General features: G+C 37.9%; 1 protein-coding gene across 2 annotated transcripts in view; it reads right to left on the bottom strand.

The window, feature by feature from the left end:
* Window positions 1–17,328, bottom strand: part of ZSWIM6 (zinc finger SWIM-type containing 6) — a 188,651-nt gene that overhangs the window by 66,666 nt on the left and 104,657 nt on the right. For both annotated transcript variants that reach the window (XM_087443312.1, XM_087443311.1), the window contains exon 2: window positions 4,334–4,690. In XM_087443312.1, coding sequence (XP_087299438.1) covers window positions 4,334–4,690 — 357 coding nt within the window. The remainder of the gene's footprint in view (window positions 1–4,333; window positions 4,691–17,328) is intronic.

Below are 17,328 nucleotides of genomic sequence, written 5' to 3'. Positions count from 1 at the left end.
AAGGTTACACAGGTAATACAGAGCAGAGAAAATACTGGACTCTAGGCCTCCGGATTTCAAGCTCAATGTTCTGTCCCTACACTACAATTTACCAATCTATAATACAACTCCTTTAATCGGAAGCATAAAGGACTAGAAAAGGCCAAGTTGAATTAAGTAAGAGAGTGGATTAGCACTTAAAAATCAGTAAATTTCTAGATAAGTACTTCGCAAAGATATTAGCCTCTTTTTTAAGAATATGGAAGCTGGAAAGTTATTATTAGAATATAAAATCAAGAGCAAAGAATTTTGCTTAAAAAATGCAGAACTACAACTGGCAAGCTCCTTGGAGGGACAATAACATTAACCATCTTACAGCCACTATTTACCATACTGTGGCTAATTTTATAATTTAATCAAAATTATGTGGGAAATTTTATGAAAATACAATGAAATGTAAAAAAGTCTACTGACAAGGACTGAACTATTATGATGATTAAGTCTATATTCCAACTACCTTCGCTGAATCTGTTACCTTGGATAAGCCACTAACTCATTCTTCTTGGTTTCTCCCTCTAGAAACTACTACAATTATAAATTTGCAATACCTAGCTTAGAAGGAAATTGTGAGGAACAGTGTCTGAAATAGACTTAAAAAAGCTTTTAATTCCTCAGGACAAAATTCTTTTTTTTTTTTGATGAGAAAGACTGGCCCTGAGCTAACATCTATTGCCAACCTTCCTCTATTTTGTATGTGGGATGCCGCCACAGCATGGCTTGATGAGCGGTATATAGGTCCGCGCCCGGGAACCAAACTCGTGAACCCCAGGCCGCTGAAGTGGAGCACGCGAACTTAACCACTATGCCATCGTGCCAGCCCCTAGGATAAAATTCTTTTAAAAATAAAATATTTCGAGATAATAAGGAAAAGCAATTAATAGAATTTTAAGAAGCATTAGGATCATTCACAAGGAAAAGGGAAAACCTACTGTTATCAACATAGTTTGTATTTACTTATAAATTATATTTGACTTTCTTCTAAAAAGGATTTGGATAAGCTAATCCTCACTGTCTTGAAGACATCTACCAAGATAATCAAATCTAAATCCTATCCTAACTCTACTTAACCAAAAAGGTAAAAGCAATGCTTTTCCTTAGACAAAAATTAACTCTTCCCAATATTCATGTTCAAGACATTTTTCTCAAAGAAAAAACACACCCACAGAACCATAGAAGAAAGTACTGCTTTAAAAACGGGTTCGAGAATGCCTTATGTACAGATGTTTGGAGGTAGGTGGGACCTGTAGTCAAATAACTGCAAAACATTTTTAATCCCACCCCCTACACTAAGTCATTGTCAATCTAACAGTTAAAATAAGCCCCTCCATGGAGCAGACTTCCCATTTCATCACTTAGGGTCATGGCCTGCTTCCTGCCTCTATTCTTTACCGCCTGCACGCTAGAATAGAAGGCAGGAAGGCAGCTCACGTAATTGGCCCATTGCAGGCTGGGAGCAAGTCTGCTGATAAATTAAATGGAGAGAAAGCTGCCAGGATAAACTGCTCACATTCACTGCTCTCGTGAAGCTGTTCTCATACAAAAGTTACTTGAAAATCACGTAGTCTAAAGCTAACCTGCATTCTGCCGTTGATATTTCCTTAGATATATTTCTTCTAATTTTAGACACTCTGCAAGAAATAAAATGTCATGTGAATATATTCCCGCATCCAACTTTAGTTTACATTGTTTCATTAGTCCCACTATTTCAACATGAAGATGGATTTTAAAGAAACTTTGGGGGCTGCTATCCTTCAAAACAAGGAAGACAAATGCAGAACAAACAACTGATTGTTGATGTGGACCTCTGGTTATGCTAAAACTCAGAGAACCAAGTGACGAATGGATTACACTGAATTAAGAAAAAAGAAGGAAGAAAAGAGGGGGGCCAGCCCGGTGGCATAGTGGTTGAGTTCTCGCACTCCACTTCAGTGGCCCAGGGTTTGCAGGTTCGGATCCCAGGAGCCAACCTATACACCGCTTATCAAGCCATGCTGCGGCAGGCATCCCACATATAAAGTAGAGGAAGATGGGCACAGATGTTAGTCCAGGGCCAGTCTTCCTCAGCAAAAAGAGGATTGGCAACAGATGTTAGCTCAGGGCTAATCTTCCTCACCAAAACAAAAAAGAAAGTGTGAAGTTTGAAGAAATGGTATATCCTATTCTTCTGTCTCTACTGAACAATTTAATAAGAAGCCACATACAGGCTCCTGAGAAATCTCTGAGATAATTGTTAACGGGCCTAAATTTTCACAAGGCAACAAGATGGAGACAGATGGCATGACAGAACAGAAGCCTACTTGAAAACGTCCTTGAATACACGTGCTTTTGGAGGGTCCAAAATAGTTCTGTGGCACAGTTGTTTACAATCCTGTTATTTAACATTGGCAGACTCTACCGAGTAGAATGCTTCACACACCTTATAACAGTTACTTTAATAAAGCTGAGCCTGATCTGGGGAACACTAAAAGAAATATGGCTATGTGGGTTTTCCTCTGACATAAAAACCATGTTAAAAGTATCTTACAGTACAAGGAAACTTGTAAAAGAATATTCACAACAGCTCTATTCAAGACAAGTGGCATGGACATCAACAGTAGAACGGACAAATAAATAGTGGTGTTCTCATACATAGAATACTCTAGAGTCATGCTGTCCAATAAAGTAGCCACTAGCCACATGTGGCTACTGAGCACTTGCTATGTGGCTATAGTGTGATTTGAGATGTGCTCTGAGTGTAAAATAGGTGCCAGATTTCAAAGACTTAACATGAGGGAAAAAGTATAATATATCAATATTTGTGTTGAATTGCTATGTATGAATATTGTGATATTTATTAATATGAATATGTTGAATTGATATTTTGGATACACTGAGATAAATAAAACATTATTAAAACTAATTTTACTTGTTTCTTTTTAAATGAGGCTACTAGAATATTTTAAATTATACATGTGGCTCACATTATATGTCTATTGCACAGTGCTACTCTAGAGCAATGAAAATGAATCAACTACTGGTACGTGAAACAATATGGGTAAATCTTATAAACACGATTTGGAGTGAAAGAAGTCAGACACATAAAGTTTAAAATCAGATAAAACTAAACCAGTGTTTAATGATGTCAACAACAAAACACAAACCACCAAGGAAGTGATTACCATAAAAATCAGGCAGTAGTTTCCATGGGGAAGAGAAAGGAGCTTGTGACTGGGAGGCAGCCTGTAGAACGCTCTCAAGTGCTGAGAGTGGTCTATTTCTTGGCCAGGGTGTTGGCTCCCTTTGTTAACGTGCACATTCATATTCTACGTACTTTTCTGCTTGTTATATCTCACAATTTTGAAAGTTTTTAAGAAATGATCTCAAACTGCTTTCCTTAAATATTTATATTTGCTATATCAAGTAATGACTTTGAAGAAAACCTAAAAGAATAGGGTTGAGTGACTGACTGGTCCTATATCTCAAATCAGCGTAACTAAAGAAAGTAAAAACTGTTAGGTCCCTGAGCTGCTTAGTCAAAACTCTGCTACATTCTTCAACATGTTTTTAAATATTTTAAAAATTATGTCTAAATGTTTTAAAAGCACATCAACCTAAATTTAATAATATTATTTATCTTATATTAAAGTACTATATGAAATAGGGGGTGGGTGTTATTTCCAAAAAGTTGCACATATATTCTTCTGAGTCAACATATTTGAATGTACAAAATAAACAGTTGATAAATGCGTTTTCAAATAGATAACATGTCCACTGTATAAAAGATTTAAAAGAAAGCCTTTTTGAGATTTTTTATACACAATGACAGTCATATCCTAAACTTTCTCTCAACAAGTTGTAATATTTTCCTAAGAATAATTTTCTTAACATGAGGCACCCCGTCAGAAACCTCCTGCCTTGGAAAAAAAAATTTTAAAAGAAAATGAAAAAAATTCTGAGTATGCATAAGTCAGTTAGTTTACTGACAACAGCTGACAAGGGTGAATTAAATGACTAAAAGTGTTTTCCATAACTAATATCTAGTATTTGATGAAATTTTACCAAATGAAAAAGTCTAAGAGCTGAGCTTTAACAAATGAGATTTTTCTGAGCATGAAAGGCTTGGTTCTAGTAGAATACACGAATTACTTCAAAAGAAACGTTTTAGGATGCAAAACTAAACCAAAAAATCTCTCTCAACCTAACAGCAATGCCGATGACCTAATTCATATTTAATTCACTTTTACGTAGCAGAACTAAATCTATAAACAAAAAAGAATCCAGAGAAGAAATCTATAGAATGAATGTCTATACTCACCATGAACTTGGTTGATTTCTGAATTCTGGGAAAGAATTTCATCTGCTAATTTTTGAGCAGTTGGCAAAACCTCTGTGTGGTGCACTGTGATCAAATACTGTACAAACTTTTGTAGTTGGTCTCTATTCATTTGAAAGAGAGTCTCTGAAATGGGAAGATGCAGTTTGACCTGATCTGGCTTGCGGATGCGGTATAAAGACAGTGCCACAACATGGGCACAATAAAATATGTCCTTGTTTCCACAGCTGCAGGTCACTGAGGTAATCTTGCAACGATCAAAGCTGATGGCCACGTTGCAAACAGTTTCTGGCTCCGATTGTATTGCAGGTTCTGTCACTGTGCCGCTCAAGTGGAAACCTACGTGAAAGAAAGGGAGGAGAGAGTTTAGCTTCTAGAAGCATTCAGACGCTATGAACTATTCTAATTCTTTGAAATATGTAGAGTACTTGACAGCAGCAAGAAAAAAATATGACAGCTTTTATTTTCAAGTAAAAACATTCAGGCCACTCAAACCTCCCTCCCCCTCACACCTTACAGGTAAAAAATAAATGGTATTCAACAAACGTGCTGAAGTATTTTACAGAGCCATATGAAAACACTCACTGCAGTATTCACCATCATCATACCTATAGGAAGTTGTTAGATCACAGCACTAATAAACCATCATTACTGTACTCTGAATCTGTGGTATACCTGACAAAAATCCCCTAGATCAGTGGTTGTCGTCTTTTTTTTTTTTTAACTTTTTAAAGTAGAGTGGGCCAGCTCAGCTTTCTTCTCAACAAACTCCTCCCTTCCCTCTTATTCCAGGCAGCCACTAGCCTCCTCCAACCAACACTGCGACTCTGAGGGGGGTTCCTTTCACAAGCACTGACCAGAGAAATTTTTCTATTTAATAATCCTTTCTGTAGCATACATAATGTATGCCCCCATATAACAACATCTATGAGCAGTGTCAGCTGGTAGAACTGCAAAGCCCACCAAATCTCATGTGTACCACAGTCTAAGTAGCTCACTCACAATGATGATTTTCTTTCATATTATACAGACTAAAGCTGCTACAGAGGTAAGGTTGTTAAACATGTTCACACAAACACGGGTGTACAAAATCACCAGTGGCAAGGGGCCTTAGAGGCCTTGTAGCTTAAACTTGGAACCACACAGGAATCCTCCACAACCTCCCTGAACGATGGCCACTTGGCTGCTGCTTATAATGGTTCAGAGACGAGACACACACTCCCCCTTTCATTCACAAAGAGAAGGATCTTTACCATGTGGGAATTCTGGGAGGGGTGCTGCACATGGAGCTACACAGATATGACATGTGAATGACAGCCAGATGACGCCTCGAGTTCACATGTGGGCATGTGAACCCCAATTACTCTCTCCTTCAAGGGAGGAAAATCAGGTCAGAGAGTTGGAAGAAACACTATTCAACTTCCAAGAAATCTTTCAGAGTAATACAATTTCATCTTGATAATTCATATTCAGAAACAATTCGTAGAAAGAGAAAAGTGTTGTGATAATTTTTACCAAATTAATCAATTTAAAAAGAAGATTCCCTAAAAACAAGTTACTATTATTGCTTCACAATAAGAAATTTTGAGAATTGTAATATGATAACCTTTAGATTTCTTCTACAGAGATTATCTCTGTTTCAGATGGATATTCTAGTCTCCTTTATCTCTTTTGGTCAAGAAGTTTTTTTGGAAAACCACAATTAAAGAAAAGATTTGCAGTTCATGTAATCATATTTTAAAAACTGTTTATGGGGGCTGGCCAGGTGGCGCAAGCGGTTAAGTGCGCGAGCTCCACTGCGGTGGCCTGGGGTTCGCTGGTTCGTATCCCGGGCGCGCACCAAGGCACCACATGTTAAGCCATGCTGTGGCGGCATCCCATGTAGAGGGGAGGAAGATGGGCACGGATGTTGGCTCAGGGCCAATCTTCCTCAAGAAAGAAAGCGGGGTGGGAGGGGGAGGTTTGGCATCAGATGTTAGCTCAGGGCTAGTCCTCCTCACACACACACAAAAAATTGTTTATGTATTTTCCCATGAGGAAAAAGTCACATAAAACGTAAACACCCAAGAAAATTGCAAAAACAAAGACAATAAGGACAGTCTTCCTTTATAACATACCAGACGCATTGTAAACCTAAAATAATTAAAAATCCATGGGACAGGCACAGATTAAGACCAAAAAAAACAGAATGGATCATAATAGAGTCCAGAAAGTTCTCAAATATATTCTGTACATTTAGTGCAAGGGATCTCTGTTTTCCACTTGTCACATATATGTGTTTACAAAGAAAAAAGTTATCACTATAGCAAAATAGTTATCACAAACTGACCATTATAAAATCAATCTCTCCTAGCTTAACACTATGACATCTCTCCTTGCCCACCAAGTCAACGTCTTTGTCTCTCAAGAAAGGGATACTGGAGAACTTCTCCAATCACAGGCAAAGCCAAGACAACTGAGGATCCAAAAGAGTTAGACTAGTTAGTATTTACATAGTCTGTAAGGCTGGAATGTAACAAGTGCTTCAAAAGAGATTGATTTAAAGAAGAGGCCCTTAGGAAAACTGATGAAGCCCTCAAATAGTTCTGCAAAAATGACTTTCTTCATTCATATGAGCTGCACAAGTCAGAAGGAAGTAAAGTATACTGAATCTTGATATCACACAATTATGCTGGGGAAAAAGCCACATATTATCCAATTTCATTACACTGAAAATTTACTATTCTCATAATGTTTTTTAAAAAGCAAACTATAGGGCCGGCCCTGTGGCTTAGCGGTTAAGTGCGTGCACTCTGCTGCTGGCGGCCCGGGTTCGGATCCCGGGCGCACACCGACACACTGCTTCTCTGGCCATGCTGAGGCCGCGTCCCACATACAGCAACTAGAAGGATGTGCAGCTATGACATACAACTATCTACTGGGGCTTCGGGGGGAAAATAAATAAATATATAAAATCTTTAAAAAAAATAAAAAATAAAAAGCAAACTATAAAATATTGTGACCTCCAAAACAATTTAATTCAAGAGATAGGTGAGGGTACAAATAAGGTATATATACGTTATAAAGTAACACTTCATTAATCTGATATCATCAAAGATTAAGGCATTTCATGAATGTTCATTTTCCAAGTAATTCTAGATTATATTTCAAGTACCCAAACTCCTTTAAAAATTCCAACCATTTTTGTTGGAAGTATTTCTAAATGTTGTAAGTTCTACCCTGCCACCCTAATCAGCGGACCATTTAGGGTGTTAACAAGTGAGTCGGGCAGCACTCCCTATAACAGACACTCCAAGCGGTAGTATTTTTTAAGCGGGCTCTTCTTGTTACTTTTCTCCACTGTCAGCTATCACGATGACTCCTCTCCTATCCTGCTAGCCATTTTCATAGAAAATTCTTTGCCCTTGGGTCAGCTACACCTCCAATTTAACTAACTTTGTGGCAGCTATTTAATACTCAGAGACCTATTTGGTTTTCTTTTCCACCCTTACTTTTAGGTTGAGATGGTTGATGTTGTTAGAGGTGAGAGGCTCTACTTTAAATCTAGGAAAATTACATAGACACGTAAGGGACAGCTGGTATGTTAATTTTTAAGACTATGCAATACTGAGTCAATATGTAGGAACTCCACCAAGCCTTACTTTAGGATTGTGTAGTCATGTATTTTGGCCTCTCCAATTTGAGAAACCTTCTTTTAAATTAGACCAACTCACTCTCTGTGGGTCCTAAATCATACCAGAGCACCCACAGGAGAAGGAAAAAGAATATTCCTCCCTCAACAATCCCTAGAGGGCTATAAGGCATCTTTCCCCATCTCCCTGTTCCCCCCATCCTCAGCTGGTCTTATCTCTTAGGTACTAGATGACTTGAAACAAAATGTTCCTGACAATGGATTTTGCCTTTCTAAAGTTCTGACAAACCCTGATGACCAGCTGGTTTAGGACTGCAAATGCAAAATCTCCTCCTAGGATAGTCAGCTGTTCAATATGACAGAACTGAGGTCAAAAAAAGAGGTAATCTTGCACTCTACGGTAAAACATGAATAATTAACTGTTTTATTTTCAAAGAACTAAAACTGAAGAAATTACATAAACCTTTTTTATAAATATATTTTACTTTACAAAATATAATCTGTCAAAGATAGTTAATCCCATAAAAGCAAACCTCACAGGGCAGTCAAATTGTTTTATCATACCACCAAACAGCCCAATAAAACATTAGTATTCACATTCTCAATCTGCAGAAACTGAAGAAAAACAAAGCAGAAACCAAGGCACAGCATTGCACAGGTCTTGGTAATAGAGAGACTTTGACTTGGATCAGGTCCTGTCACTTAAATGCTGTGTGCTCTGGATGCATTATTTAACCTCTCTGAGTCTTGATCTGTTCATGTGCAAAATGTGCCTGGAAATACCTCCTAGCGCTGTTTTGGGGATTAAAATGAAATAACATATGTAAAGCACCTGGCACACAGTAAAAGTGCTCATTAAATTTTATTTCCCTTTCCTTCCCTTCCCAGCTGGAGAAACAGGGGAGGGGTACACTCCCTTCATCCACAACACTTTCTTTTTCTATGCTACTGAAATCCTGGGAGGAGGAGGGGTCCTTCACGAGGTGGCTTGGAAAATAAGCGTGGCCACTGAGAACGTCTGAGATGAGTAGGGCAACACGAGAAGGATCACTGCTGTTTGATGACAAAACTAAAAAACTTCAGTCAGTTACATCTTTGGCTCCATCGAGCTCTCTTTCCCCATTTTCCTATTAAGTTCTGCCAACACACAAACTGTTAATTTTGTGAAAGAGTGTCACTTTCATACACAGAGAAACTACAAATTACTAGAAGAGAGATTTTTTTGAGTAACCATATATATTTCTAAAGTGTTACAACGCAATGATTCTCAAAGTGTGGTCCAGGGACAGCCATTGGTCCCTGAGACCCTTTCAGGGCATCCACAAGATCAAAACTTTCTCACAATTATACCAAGACATTACTGGGCTTTTAAACTCTCTCTCACAAGCGTACGTTTAGTTTTCCAGAGGCTATATGATGTGTGCTATCACAACAGATTGAACACAGAGATAGGGAAATCCAGCGCTCTTCATCAAGGCAGACATAACAGAGATTTTCAAAAATATAAAACAATGCCACCCCTGTCACCAAAATATTTTTTGTTTTGGGAACTACAACTTTATTCATGTTAATAAGTTAACTGTTATTTAATAAATATTTTAATTCTTCCTCAGCTTTAATTTCAAACATAAATATCAATAGGTATAAACCTCATAAGCAAAAGGACTGTGGAGTCCTCAATAATTAAGAGTGAGATCAGCAAGATGAAGAACTGCTATTATAATACGTACTGCTAACAATAGGAAGAAATAACTCCTCTTCTCCAAATTGTCTTTGAAATGGCATTATTTGCACCTGGATCTTACAGTAGGTCAGTAGTTAGTACGACAGCAGAGAAACACTGAAGGAATGAATTTCCCACACATGAACACATATTCAAATTCATTAAAGTTTCTAGAAAATTAATAGTAAATTATTCACTAATATTCTAAAATAAGTTTTCCTTGAAAGCTGATTTTCCATACCTAAGGTTAGATTTTAGTTGCATTTTAAAGGGGACAAGGAGACCCACTATCTCAGACTGGAAAGACAACTGTTTTAAAATACACAAAGAATTCCTAAAGGTTAACCGTTTTGTACTTACATGTATATGTGCCCTGTTAACTGAAAAATGGTTACAAACTCAAAGCATTAGAAAATTTCTACGCTAAAATAAACTGGTAGACAAGAAATAAATACACACTACAAACTACTGGTTTCAGGGCACATTCTTTTCAGAAAAATATGCACCCTGTGCATGGGGCACTCAAGTAACATATTCTTTGTTGAAAAAGAATTTAACAGAAGCACTGGTGTAGTACTTACACAAATACATCTTTCACCCTTCTCCTAAATAAAAAGAACCCCCCAGGGAAATTAAAGGCAGAAACCAAGGTAATGTAATGTTATGGCTGAAAGGGTGGCAAGGGTTGTGAGAGGTTTTTTGTATTTCTTTAAAGCTGCTGCTAAAAATGCAAAAGTGTTAACATTTAACACCCTCACAACAAAGTATTCATGGGTTAACTAAGCCCACTACATTGGCTAAATATGTAGTAACTAATACCTGATTATGTGTCGCTGGTAAAACAGATGAGTTAATCATTGGCCCCCAAACCTAACTTTTACCTTTCCTAACTGAGAATTACTATACACAATCCGACTCGCCATGCTGCAGTCAAACGAAAAGTTTTAAATTCAAATCGAGCACAATTTCCAGATCAGCAGTACAGACACATTAAGGGCCCAAGATGGAGGCAATAAACTCAACTCAAAAAGCAACTTGTCTAAAATATGATATTCCTTCTTCAACTACATAATTTTCTCAAAGGGAAATCCTAAATTAAAGAAACTGCATCCTGTAAGCTAGCTAATTAAATCCTCTAGCCCTAATTTCTAATACTCAGCTTAAACAGCTTATAGAAAGACATTAGGAGACTTTGCCAGCAATCACTAATGAAGTAGTTTCTACCTTTCAGAAAAATTATTTTTTAAAGGAAAAGCTTTATTTTTAAGTCCACCTTAAAAATGCCTATCTGGAACGGAATCACTCCTACACTTCATTAATATTTGAGAGAAAGACAATGGCAAATTAATGCAGAGACCAGACTGTAAACCACAGCTCACCATATAAAACAACATAAAAATTTACGGAGCATGCATTGGATGGGCCCAACCAAGAGTTCCCAGCGGCATTCTGTTCAGTATGGGTTTTGTTTTCTCGTTAATGCAGATTCTTGCACCATTTCATACAAGAATCCGTACGATCAGAATAACTGTGTTGTATAGAAACGGCATTAGACAGCTATTTAAAATTATTTCTGAAACAAGACACCCACTAATTTAGCTATCTGCAGTGGGCACCTAGAAGGGGCATTAGTTTAAGGGGAATGTGTTGGATTAAAAAAAAACAAATCACACCACTCCCTCTCCTGAAGTACATAAGGGTTCCCCACCACCACGATTACCATGAGGTAATTTTCCAGAAGGTATTTCTGTATTTTAACATGCATATTTGAGGGAAACAACCACTGCCCAGCCTCATATTCTAGGTGGGGAGCCAGTGGGGTGATAAAACAAATTAGGTAGAATTTGAGTTCCTTGCACAGCTGTAAAGCCACAGGGTGCTTAGGAATTTAAATTATGTGCCCCATCTTTTAAATTCCACTTCTTTTGAGGGCCAATCTTTTCTAATACAAGCAAAGCAGCTCCAGCCTTCTGCTCTTCTTAAAGGCCAGATCAGCCAGGCTCCCTTCCTCTGCCTGCAGAGCCCCCAGTGGTGCCCCTACAGGTCAGTGCTCCCTCCTCTTCCCATCCCTCACTTGGTCTCTCACCTGGGTCTCCAACTTCTGAAGTGCAGATTAAGTTTATTAGAGCTCTTTGGTGCCCAAACACCAAGTCTTAGCACCTCTACATACCTTTGTCTTCCTTCTCAGGGCCCAGGTCTAAATGGGGGAGGGGCGAGAAGATCCTTTTATATCTGTTTATTTCCTGTTGTTGCTTAAAGCAAAACAACCTTCAGAAATGCCTGTCTGTTTGCTTTAGGAGCAAAGATAAAGGAGAAACTCTGGAGAATAATTCTGTTTGCCGGAGACAAGTGTGCTCAGACCAGGGCGGAGAGAATGTAGACCTCAGTAGTCAAATTCCTCCACCCACACCCTGGAGCTCTGGCCTGACCTCTCATCCCCAACACAAGCCCCCACATTTTGGCTCTAATTGATTCCTAATGCCTTACCCCATGCCCAGGCTCTGACACACTTAATTCTCACAACCATCCTGCAAAGTGGGCATCATATTCCCCTTTGTACAAGTGAAGAAGCTGAGGTTCTCTCAGAGAAGTAGTGGTAGATCACACTCGATATTAAGTAAGCCTCTGAAGGACTGGTAGGAACATGGGTTTTCTAAAATCCAAGTGATAAACTTGTACAAGTAAAATTTTTCCACATCAACACATAAATGATTAAAAGGATGAGGCAAATTACCAGATCCAGACACTTGAGTAAACACTGCTAAGTTTTAGAACCCTTGGAAGCAGGGCACCATCTTTTGTCTCTCCAGTCTAAGGATCCATCACAGCTCTGGGAACAGTCCAGGGCCTTGTAACTACGTCAAATGAAGGAACTCAAGGGGCTCTTCCAAGCAATGCCCGCCCTGCCTTGTAGAAGTCACAAATAACTAAATGCTTTGGCCCCAAGCCCAGGATACTTTAAACTTAACTGAAGACTATTTCTAAGAGTCCACTCCTTTCTTACACTATGAGTTAAGCATAGGTCTGTGGCATCCCCATCACAGAGGACTATCCTGGAAGAAACACTCAAGAAGCATTTGTTAGATTAAAGAATGCACGAACCCTCTTACACTCATGGTATGTGGAACATATAGACCGGTGCTTCTCAAGCTGGAATGTGCATGAGACTCACCCGTAGGGCTTGTTACAACAAAGACTGCTGGCCCTACCCCATCGTCCCAGGTGATGGTGATGCTGCTGCTGCTGGTCCAGGGACCACTGACCTAAAGAATTAGAGTAACAGCCTAAACAAGGCTTTTCTAGTCAAAATATATTTAAGTAAACATAGAAAATAGAACAGTAAAGAATATATAACTTGTGATATAAAGAATGTATACAATTTCTAGAATTTTTCTAGAAATATATGTAACCTAAGTGCTCCTCATTCCAAGAAGTCAGGTATGGTATATTAAACTGCTCTGAGCACTAAGAAAGAAAAATAAATGAAAAAAAAATAAAGTAACAAAAATGTATTTCTATCATAATTGTTAATACTTATAGCTACATCATCCTATTTTAAGTGAAACCTTCATTAAAAATCTAAATTAAAATGTAAAAATTTAAAAAATGATTAATCAGAGAGTATTTACTTTTGCGAAGTGATTGTTTTACAATATGCCATGGGATTCCTCATAATTGAGGGTGTTTTGTGTATTCAAAACAATCCAATTAATGAAAAAAAATATTGGCAACTATTTTAGCACCACATTCTTTGCCTAAGGCAAAGTATACTCTGTATGAGAAAGAAGCAACAGGATACGCAGGATAATACGAGGTGAGGTAGGATTTTAGAGAGAAGTAGAACCTTCTAAAACAAGATCAGTTTTCCTAACTTCAACACATCTCAGTTAAATGACCTTAGGCAAGTAACACCCTCAATTTTCTCATCTACAAAAAGGGATTAATAATATCTACCTTGCAAGACTGCTGTAAGGATTAGAACTGACAATGTATGTAAACCTCCATAAGGATTCCTTTTATGGAATGCCTGTCATCATCATTATTCTAATAGAAATGTCACATGCTCTTGGAAGACTGGCATTTCCAACATGTGCATTAAAACCTAGCCTGTTAGTGTGAGTGCGCACGCTGTTGGAAATGCCAAGCTCCCAAGAGCATACTAGCATTTCTATTACAATAATGGACAAAGGTTTGTTGTTGCTGCAGTAATCCTACTATATTCATACTTCCAAGTTAATGGAACTGCTATAATTTTTTTTTATTTGTTCCCATTTTCCATAGCACATTCTTAAAATGTGATTTGATTCCAAACAGAAGAGAAAAGAAGGGGACTTGGAAGACAATTTTGTCTCAAAATAACTTCTAGTTTCACTAAGTAACAGTAATTTTTCACTCTTACCTTTGGAAATCTCTCTACTAAAGGTAAAATGCCTTTTTTATCCCTCATGTTTCCCTTCCATGTCAAGGTATGTAAACTATTTTTACAGCTCAAGTCTCTCTTGTACTGAGCTGGAGACTAATCGAAAGTTGGATGCAACAGTAAGGAAACTTGCAGTTCTTGTTGTGGAAGAAGTAGTGACCACAGCTTTTCGTTTTCAGTAATTTATGGCCTGACCAGCCGAGTGAAGACAAAGCTCCTGTGCTCCGTGAAGAATCCCAAAGCACACTAGCCCTGCCAGGATCGAGGATCGCTACTTCCCTGTCTGTGGAGATCCAGCCGAGGAGACAATCTGCTCTGCTTCACGTGTATGTCCTCAAGAACAGTGAGTGAATGTATTTATACCTTGGCTAAGTGGTACATTTTTCTCTTAAGTAGTGAAAAATGAGAAGCAAAGAGACAGTTCAACTGTTCAAATGTGGATGAAACTTACTAAGACATTCCCACTCATATCCTGGAGCAGTGTGATTACAGATGATTTTTTATTTCCCTTGTTTTGGTTGGTGTGGGGAAGTGTTTTTTCTAAAATTTCTACAATGAACACAAATTACTTAAAAGAAAAAAAGTGCTTTCACTAAAATTGAAAAAGTGCTCAAAGTCTTCCTGAGTAAAGAATTTGCCACATAAATGGTGTCCAGCACATGTTCTGGGAGCCTCCTAATAACCACACACCAAGTACAAACACTGACAGCCATCAATGCGGCTTTACCCTACTGACTGACCCAGCCTACTTTGGCAACAAGACACTCCCAGGCTCTCCTTAACCCATGGATGCTCAGCCCTCCTTACGGCTCAGCCACACTCCAGAGAAGATGGATTATGGCACAAGGTAAGATAAGGCAGAATGAGATTGGGCTCCTGCTTCTAATTTCAGCCATTATCTCATGTTAGCTCCATGGGCAAGTTGCTCGATATCTATTTCTTGTTTCTCTCCTTTTCTCATGTATTTAATAAGGGAAATAGATTATATTACATGATTTCTAAAAAATTATGGAGGTAGGCAGCAGTAACGGAGAGCTACCCATGACAAGATGAAGGATGGTGGTTGCCACACTCACTCACACAAGATCTTTGACCTGCCCTGGCTGCTACAGAGTTGAAGCAATGGTCATCTCAAATGACTTGGAAGCTATGGCTCAGGGAAGGGGAGAGAAAAAGGATAAATACTGCTATAGCTGCAGTCAAGCTGCAGTTACATCTATGTCACTGGCATGTGGGGGAAATTTTTCAAAGATTTGAAATTTGATAAAAAGCAAGTAAACATTTAATTTTTACCTAATTTTTAACCATCTGCCTATAACTGAGTTCTTAAGGCATATCTTTTTGTTGTGTTCTATATCTAAAATCTAAATCTAATCTAAAAAATCTCAGATTGCATAAATATAGGCACATTTATCTATGCAAACTTTGTAAAATAAATAATATAGAAACATAAAAGAAAACCCACTGAAAATGAAATGAAACAAATGGATCATCTCATCTGCCTTCCCTTACATTGTTTCCCTTACTACCCATTACATATTATGAACATGAGTGGCTACACTACTCAACAACCACTGCCCTAATCCCCTAACTTGGTAGCAGGCAATGCACAACTCTCCAGGGAAGCATCCAAGAATAACACAAGGGTTCCAGTTCTGAGAAGTCACTGGATTATTGGGGCAGTTGACAGCTAAGAGGTCAGATTAGAGCTGAATTCAGAAATAAAGAAGAAGAGAAACAGTACAGACTCCCATTTCCCAAATTGTGTTCTATGTGTGTTACAGGTATTTATCAAGGAGGGGGGGGGATTAAGTCACTATATGGATTAAGTTACATCTAGTACTACCCTTTTGAAGATGCAGAATGGTACCAGCTCTAAGAACTCACAGAGTAAAAGGACTCCCCTTGAACTCCACTTACTAGAACTTTAAAGAAGAATGGTAGTAAAAGATCTAGAACAGCTATAGGAAACGAAAAAGAAAACACAGTTCAAGATGAGCAGTAGGGTTGCTAAACAGAACTAAAGACTCAACTGAGAGTTTAGAAATCACATAAGCAGGAGCCATGACACGCTTTTGTGACTTTTCTCCAGGAGTTTAACCTGGACATGTGTGGCTTAAAGGCTGCGGATGCCTCATCATTAATATCCTCCATCTACCGTTAAAGAATGTTATTTATTGGGAAAAGTAAGCCTGTTGTTGAAAGTCAATCTTCTTATAATGTGATACAAAAGAAAATACACCAATGTTGTTGTTATTTGCGCCACAATTACAGTTAAAAGTTCATCTGGCGTTCTTTCAACTAGAGATATCTATTAATATTAGATTAACCAGAATACCACACACTCTTTACCCATAATGGTCAAGAAAAGTGTTTACAAGATTTTACCCCCACATCCTCAAAACATGAGTGGCAAAGCTCAAATATCTCTTTAAGAGAGGACGGACCTGAGAGAGTCTAACATGCAAATCCTGCATTAGAGTTTATTCCATAACACAAAGAAACAGTACGTGCCTGTCCTTTGAAGGAAGGACTGTTAAGATCCTGGTGGCACTCAGAAGTACCTAAAACAGTGCGTGGCATATGACAGATGCTCAAATTTGTTGAGTGAGCGAATAAATGAATGAATGAATAAGAGAAATTTTTATTTAGTAGAGAGGTTAAATGATATCTGAATACTCTACCAAATTGGTCTAATGTGAGAAGCTGCGAGGCAGCAAAGTCTGAGAACAAATGATCTATGTGCCTTACCCAGGAAGCATATGTGAAGGAATAGTTAGTGTGAATTAAACTCCTATTGCAGATAATAACCCTGTTTAAAGGTGACTTTTTCGAAATCTCACATAAGTAACACTAATAATAAATATACACTATTTTAAATAACAATTTGGTTTTATTTATCTCTTCTGAAAGCAAAGTGTTTATAATGTAAATGAACAGATATATTCCATTTTAGCCTAGGTGACCATTTCTGTTGAAAGTGGTAATGGTAACATTATAGAAAGAATCAGAAAAATACAGGTACTAGCCCAGGGTTCTAACCACAATTTTCCTTTCAATATCAAATAATTGTTAAATAAAGCTATTTATGAATAGTGATGATTTGATATTACCAACCTTTAGGATTTAAAATTTTTTTTTAATAATTTAAAATAGATAAGAGAACTCCCGTGCCAAATTTTTGACTACTGTTCATTTTAAAC

This window comes from Ceratotherium simum, chromosome 18 (assembly GCF_057802395.1).
Source record: "Ceratotherium simum simum isolate JZ-2026a chromosome 18, ASM5780239v1, whole genome shotgun sequence".
Taxonomy (NCBI): domain Eukaryota; kingdom Metazoa; phylum Chordata; class Mammalia; order Perissodactyla; family Rhinocerotidae; genus Ceratotherium; species Ceratotherium simum.
This window is presented reverse-complemented; position numbering and strand designations above follow the sequence as displayed.